The 7,780-nt window shown below is 36.4% G+C and overlaps 1 protein-coding gene across 6 annotated transcripts in view; it reads left to right on the top strand.

Annotated features, from left to right (window-relative positions):
* Positions 1-7,280, top strand: part of LOC111264486 (ceramide synthase 1) — a 32,463-nt gene extending 25,183 nt beyond the window's left edge. For 5 of the 6 annotated variants that reach the window (XM_022840429.2, XM_022840433.2, XM_022840428.2 and 2 more), the window contains 2 exons: positions 1,331-1,487; positions 6,506-7,280. In XM_022840429.2, the coding sequence (XP_022696164.1) occupies positions 1,331-1,487; positions 6,506-6,613 (265 nt within the window). In that variant the 3' untranslated portion in view covers positions 6,614-7,280. Of the gene's footprint in view, positions 1-1,330; positions 1,488-1,775; positions 3,084-6,505 lie in introns of those variants that run through there. The other variant, XM_022840432.2, reaches the window with a different exon arrangement.
* Positions 7,281-7,780: the final 500 nt, after the last annotated feature.

Here is a 7,780-nt window from a genome sequence, read left to right as displayed (position 1 = left end):
ATCCGTTATATCGTTTAAATGTCTTAAAAATAAAAATTACCTCAAATACAGAGTATGGAAGTATTGGATTCAATGGTGCAGTGTATGAATAATAAAACAAAATATATGCCTAATTAATGCGAAACTTTGCATTTAACTACTAAGTACGTATAGCTAGTAAACGAGCTGACATCAATTTCTAATAGTTAGTTGGTAACAGCGGTCTTTTTAAACGTGTTATCTGATGTTGGTAATGGTAATCTACGTGTTTCGAGAGCTATAAAAATGCTGGGCATATAAGGACAACAACAATACATAAGACTTGTTTTACATAGTACTACGATTGAGCTCACTTAATCCTAACTTGAATGTATTGTTTAATTATTGTAGTATATAGCTTGGTCATATGTGTGGCGCTAACAGCCACTTTCAATTACTGCTAGCTATATGGTTTAAAAAAGGGATTTAAGTGATACATAAACTAAAACAACTTAAAATTATACTTGAATATCACTCATTATGCACACTATTAGTATATAAACTGAATGACCTTGTTGCGTTTATTCAGCAACTATGTAAAAGACATGTGCATCCGTCCTGCAATAGAACAAAGATAACATATTAAAACAAACGAATACAGATTAGTAGGCCTTGCGGGACTACCACGCATAATATATTATTCCCGGAATTCCCGGTTACCATGATTATAAAGTGAATGTGAAGTAAGTTCAATTCCCTGCCTTTGATAATCAGCCAGCACCTTCATGAGATTCATGACTTACAAATAAGACAAACTAGCAATCAGAATCGTGATAGCGTCGCGAAAGTATACTTCTTGCTTGTCTTCTGTGGCGTGGTCTGTTTTCACATTATTTTAGCATTACTTAAGCATATTTCTGGGCATATAAGTACATGACTTCTAGCTTTTCCAAATAATCATGGTAAATTTAATGATAAAGGGGCGCACACTTTTAGGGCTAAGACACACAAATTTAGGGCTATGCGTAATAATATCACGCATGCGTAACTATCACAAAAATTAGCAAATAGAATGTTGCATTAAGGAAGCAGTATTACTATAATATTATACCAAAGTAGTGTTAGAAGCAAAATCAGGAATGTTTTATTGACGATAGAGCAAGCACCCACTGCGTGATGCGCCGCATAGAACTAAAGGGTGGCCATGCAACAAATAATTAATCGAGTGTATTATCGCTATCAATATTTCTTGAAGATTGTATATATTGGTTTTAGAGAGATTAATATTTTTAGTCGCTGGTCACCCGTAGCAGTTGGGAACGGAGCACCCTCTATAACGTATTTTGCCTCTGCTGTTACTTGTGACCCTTAGGGCCCTGACTCGTTTGTATTACTATCCGTTCAAAGCGATTTATGCCACATCAGGCATTCTTCTGGACACATCGAATATGGCTGTCCTCGGATCATGTTCCGTCTTCATGATCCTCATGCTCTACGTGATCTTCATAATGGATCTATATTGGTTTGGGGTAAGTAGTACGTTATTTTACTGACATGTGAATTATTTATGTAGTGACGGCATTTAAAAAGTGCCCTACGCTCTGGATAAATCTGCATCGCAGTCTAGAGTATTGTATAAGTAGTGTGTCTAAGAAAATTCAAGCTTTGTGTGAATGAATCAAACGAAAACACGTGGTCCATGGTCTGCCAACCCGCAGGTAGCATAAATTCCTAAGAAAATCGCTACGATTTATGAATAAAAGCCATGTACAGATTTCAACTACTTTAAAAGCTAATACAAAAATATATTTTTATAGGATGTTGCTTTAACTGCGCATCAAGTATCTGGTAGAACAAAGTTGCACAGGACTCGAGAAACGATTCATTATTCATGCGTTATATGGCAGAACTAATAAATTCAGCCACAGTATTGAAAATGACAAAATTGTTATCCAATTCACTGCGAAAGAATATAATATTTATTACAAACAAGTGAAACCCTTCGGATGCGACTTAGCAACAACGCAACTAGTCTCAACATTCGGATGCACCACATTCTGCAGCCACACGAGGATATCCTTTGAAGGTCGACTTAACAAACTCGGTTAATTGCATTGTAGTCAATACAACTAACCTTGCACTAGTCTGATTTTTACTTCTGGAGCCAAAAAAGTCGTTATAATGTAAACATTGTACGAGGTAATTGAAACTGATAGGTTTGTTTCTAGGTTACATCTTAGAATATGACCACAGCAAATTGTGTTTCGTCTTGTCTAATGTTCACTTGTGCACGCTTTGGTTTAAAGAATAACTGTCATTTGACTCGAAAAACGCAAAAAAAAGCAAAATATAAAATGAAAACAAATAAATCGGAATAAAAAGAAGGGTACACTAAAGTTTGCCCCATTATTTATACTATCTGTGGCAAATAATTAGTGTTCATAATCATGTCTAGTATTTCCTTATATAAGACTAATGCATTGTTGCAAATCTGTAAAAATTATTGGATACATCGATATATCGGTATGTCTGACCTAAACGAGTACACCATGCAACTTTGGTGACAGTATTTTCGATGAGTTCGGTTTTCAAAAGTATTGTATGAGGTGGATACGTTATTTCAGATATTACAACTTATGAAAAGGATGATCTAACTTACGAAGCCCAAAGTGGGCTCAGCTGAGATTAGTAGTCCTCGGAACGTTGATGAAAAATAATATTCACAAAAGATACCGAGAATGATATGAGGCTATTGTTGTCCTGCATTTGTAAAATTAAAATCAGTAAGATATTTGCCGCATTACCCACTGACATTATCAAAATGAACCAACTCAGATATTGTGTCGAGAACCCCGACAACCAACCTTGGAGTATTATTTTCGCAAAGGATTCCATAAGAGCCATTCTATAATTCTTTTTGTAATATTTGTCGAACTTGACCAAAACTTGACCGTTGACCAAAGGCTGTGGCAGATAGCTTATGATACATGGCTTATGACAGTTATATGATTGTTTATAACAGTAACCTTTTTCACTAGTTTAGTATGATTTAACATATAAAAAGCGAACTGTTTCAATGAAGCTAAATATATATATAGGATAAATAAATAGTCTACGACCTTTGACTAAGGTTCTATCTTTGGTTTCAATAGCATAGTGGCCGTTACCGTTGATACGCTGGGCTACGGTATCATCTCTGGTCACAATGTTTGAACGCTGTCAGTACTGTTAGGTTAAGGAAGGCGTGATCTATTGCTTAAGGTTTAGTGCTACCACTCACGCTGTTGTTGTTGTTCTTGTTGTTAATATTAGTACTTCGGTGCACGCTTGACAGTATCTAGCGGAGCTACATGGTTTGCAAAGGATTCTGCTTCATTTTCTTTCATCTTCGTCTTCATTTTGTCGATGATATGTAACGTGCCCCGCTTCACCCCGCTAGAGATGGTTAATGTCATAGTGTTACTTTATAAATCTCGGAATGATATTGCAGATGTAAAGTCGTTTACGAAACAAAGTAAGTATTTATAAATAATATCGCTAGAGAATCAATGAGGAAGAACGTAAGTGATAATAAGTGATTTTTTTTTGTTTTAGACTCCCTTGACAGGATATCTATCGCCTTTATTAATGCGAAATATTGTTTTTTTCGCCTTCCACAATCAAAAAACGCCTACTCATTTCGTATGTTTGTTCGCTCGTTCGTTCAGCCACTTTTAATGTCCGAGGCAAGTGAAAAGAGTTAACCGTTTTTGTAGTAAATCTGAATGAGACGCCCTTTGCATTCGTATTGCCAGTCCGCGTTCGCATTTAATAGACCGTTGGTTTATATGCATTGTTTTTTTTAATATATTTTTATCGTAAGGTGAAGAGTCAGCTATATGTAGCGTTGCTTTTGTCTTGCGTCTACAGTAAAGTAGTGCATCACAATTTACACAAATTCTGATGCACATCATTCTGAGGTAACTTCTAATGTGACTGGTAACGCCATTCTGAGAAAAATAGAGGAACCTTATCAAAGTAACTTTCACTGACTTTTGCCTAGACAATTTATTCGGAAACCGAAAAACGTGCATTTATCATTAAAAACGCAGAAAATCTAAAGCGGTAGGATCACATATCTTCACTTTGGTGCAACCTCATACTACTGGTTGGCTCACTTCTACCATGTTCTTTTAGGCCTTAACAACAACAAATCACTCGCTGACCTTTATAGGCATTTAATTTCCTACTCATGTGCCCGTTTCGTAAATATTGCAACTTGTCACTTTATTATGAGCCACTTTGTTTGGTATCTGTCCATCTATAAAGCGTTCGTTTTTTATAGTGTAGGTAGCAGTGGTGATGCTACAGTTTTTTTATCATTCCTATGCACCATATTTTTCTTTGCTTTATTGCGTCCATGAAGTTGCTCTTGTATGGTCCGCACCCGTTCGGATTAGGACTACAGTTCATTACGAAGACCGCTCATTACTAGAGCAGACCACAGAACCGGTTGTATAGTGCTACAGTATCATCCAATGATAATGATACGACATCTAACATACGGTAGCTTGGCCTCATATTCGGTAGTAGTTGTAGTAGCAACAAAGAACGCTGCATAGTTGCGCCAGATGTAAAAATAATCTAGAGCAAACCGTTTCCTCACAATTAAGATTAAAACAAGCTGTCACAGGTTGGCATAGTTGTTGTGGATGAAGCAATCGGCAGCTTGCAGAGTAGCCGAGAGGGTCAGCCACTCCACTATGGCGTGCCCATCCAGCACTTGAAGTAAATAAGCGTCTTTCAAACTGAGGAGTATTCGAACCGTGGCTTTCCTATACATGAAACTTATCCTTACCGTATTAGATCTATTGTAAAACTACGCAAACGGGGGGGAACGTTATTAGTCGTTTTACGTCATGTCAGTCTCAGGAAATCCAAATTCGAAGCGTTTCGTGGGAGATCCTTTACGAGGGTGAATGACGAAGTTCTGAGAGCTGTGGTAGAAGTCGACCCATTTTGAAGTGCATAACTCTTGGAACTCAGGTTTGATGTATGTAAAAATACCATAATTTTTGGCCTCGCCCAACTTTATAGGGTAAAAATGGGCAAATAAGGGCGGAGAGACATAGAGACCCTTACCTTTAGCCAGTCTCACCTTATAAGAGTGATCCATTCTTACATCGAACTGTAACTTGTTACCATACGATAACCGGTAACCATCATATTCATATATCGTATCATACCTGAATTTAACTGGACAAGCGGGACATCGCCTTACTGCAAATGTATATCCAGAATAGCTTATGGCGTCAATTAGGTAGTCTAGTACGACTGTTATCCACTACAGCTTCAAGTCATGGTTCGTCGATTTCGTTTCAAAGTGTACTATTATAGATTGGTGTTAATGATTAATAAATTTCACAGTAATCAAGACGAGTGAACAAAGAAGGCTATTCCTATTACATGACAAAAATCGACCTTGCACTACGAGAATCACAATGAAAAAAATGTGGAAGTTATAGTTGGAGGCCTTGTGCTATTCGCCATATTCACCAAACATTGCTCTCACAATTTATCATTCTTTAAAAAATCTCTTAAACTTCTTATTAGAAAAATCGTTCAGATATTCACATGTGGTTCAACTCGTTATAGACTTTTTTTACATTAACTTCCATCTAAATGGTACAAGGTCACACATAAAGGTGAACATTTCTATTGAAAATAAAATTACTGTATGTGAAAAAAGTTTGAAAAGTTTATAGAATGAAGTTTTTGATTTCGAAACTTTTTCTCAGATGCATAATTTATACTGTAATTAAAGCAACCCGAAACGCAGCTCATTCATAGACCTCCCAATGACATTTTTCTATAGTTGATATAGAGTATACTCGATGTTGAGCCTATATTGACGGTAATTTTTTAATGCCTTCAACACAAAGCTAAATGATAGTTTTAAGTTAAGTATATGTGATGTATGTCTTGTACATATTCGCACATGAACATTTTTAAACACATATGTATCGAAAAAGTAACGGAATATAGCAAGCAATGCATGTAGATGTCAATATGATGACTTTTAATGTTTAGTTGAGCATATAAAGATCTATTGAATGAACTAAAACCTTGGTTAACATGAAAAATATACACTTGCTAAGTTTGAGGCATCAGTAGTTCGAATTCACTAAGGCGTACCTACACAGCACGTACGTCAATCAACCTTAAAAAGAAAAAGCACGTCGCCAAAATCGTAATAAATACAAATTAGACCGAACCGTCAGTTTCACAGCCCTGTTGGCAATTTACTTCTTCGATGTTCACCTGAACTTTTTTGTGTTCGAGAAACCGATCCTGTGCACTCTGTGTATAGCACTACGTTCGAGCAGAGTGAATACTTTGCCATAAAAAGATGGTCGTTTGAGCACCAGCAACAATGATCAGATTAATGCAACTATTTATAGTGGCCAAGTGTACGTGTATTTTATATATATATGTATATATTGTTACAGTCCAGCTTCTAGCAGTGACCAAAAATCATCTTCGCATTTTCGTGCTCTTGCCCTTACAGATTATAACAGCAATACTTTATAAATCGCTGCGAGGGACCCTAAAAAATGGCGTCGACGATATCCGCGAAGAAGACGTTGCCTACCAAGAAGTGAAAAAGGGAAACTAATTTTAAACACAGGCAGGAGAAGCCTCAGTATGCGGCAGAAGAGCAAATAAGCCATCATTATTAAGTCATTTCAAAGCAAAACTGATTCATTGGCGCTGGTTAAGCCGTCAGTTTCACAGACATGGTCACACTTAATTTTTATAGAAGTCGCACATGAAAAACGGATGTTCCAATACGCGAAAATTCCTTAAAGTTGGCTAGCTAGCGTTGGTTCAATTGGTCATTTGCGTTAGTCAGCGGCTAGACAAAAGGACTATCGAAATAGTAAAGTTAAAGCATGTCCTGTTCGGTTGCGAAAAAGAATGAAAGTGAAGCTGAATATAAGTAGCTTATATATTAAAAATATGATGAATTTTCACTTACTGACTATACTTAATAATATCTTGAAGTATGTGGCAAGTAGTAGTTTGTCCTTTATAGCTGAATTTTAAGTTTGAACATTTAGGCACAGCTTTTGACACTTACAACACTTTACGAGCCGAAGTCCAAAGTAGAAAAATAACAATTACTCTTATTTAAGGAATTATTGATAAGAGGGAGTCATATAAGTAGCAAGAACAACGTCTCAGGGAGGCGTATTTAATAAGTAAAGTGCGTACATATGCTTATACATCGTATATACATCGTAGAATATGTTGTGAATAAAAATTGTGCTTCAATGACAGAATCCATGTTTATTTTTAGACTATGAATGTGATTGTAGCTGCCCTCAATGTTAACGTTTCTGATGGTAAACAAACATTAAACAGGAAAGAAAACCTAGTTAAAGTGACAGTCATATAAGCGGCGAATCATAGGCAACAAGCTAAATCCGAAATATTATGGAACATTTTGAGCCCTACAAGGACGGGTTTTATTAGAGATTCATGTCAAAATTAGAAAACCGTGTAACGCCATAGAAAAGGTAGTCATCCGAATACAACTAGATCTAACCTATTTTTCTAGTATGACTGGGTATACAGCATAGCAGCTTAATCCGTTCGTGACATTTTCCTTGGGGAAAGGTTACGGGTGTGTTCTTTCAAAGTTATTGAACGAAGACCTGTTGAAACGCTTTAAAAGTCTAGAGCCTTCGTCCAGAGAAGACAAAATCAAATTAAAATTTAAAATCTTTATTAGAAAAAAAAATTAGAGTAATGTTTGGCACGACCCTAGCGATTGATGTGA

The sequence above is a fragment of the Varroa jacobsoni genome, unplaced genomic scaffold, assembly GCF_002532875.2.
Source record: "Varroa jacobsoni isolate VJ856 unplaced genomic scaffold, vjacob_1.0 scaffold_866, whole genome shotgun sequence".
Taxonomy (NCBI): domain Eukaryota; kingdom Metazoa; phylum Arthropoda; class Arachnida; order Mesostigmata; family Varroidae; genus Varroa; species Varroa jacobsoni.
This window is presented reverse-complemented; position numbering and strand designations above follow the sequence as displayed.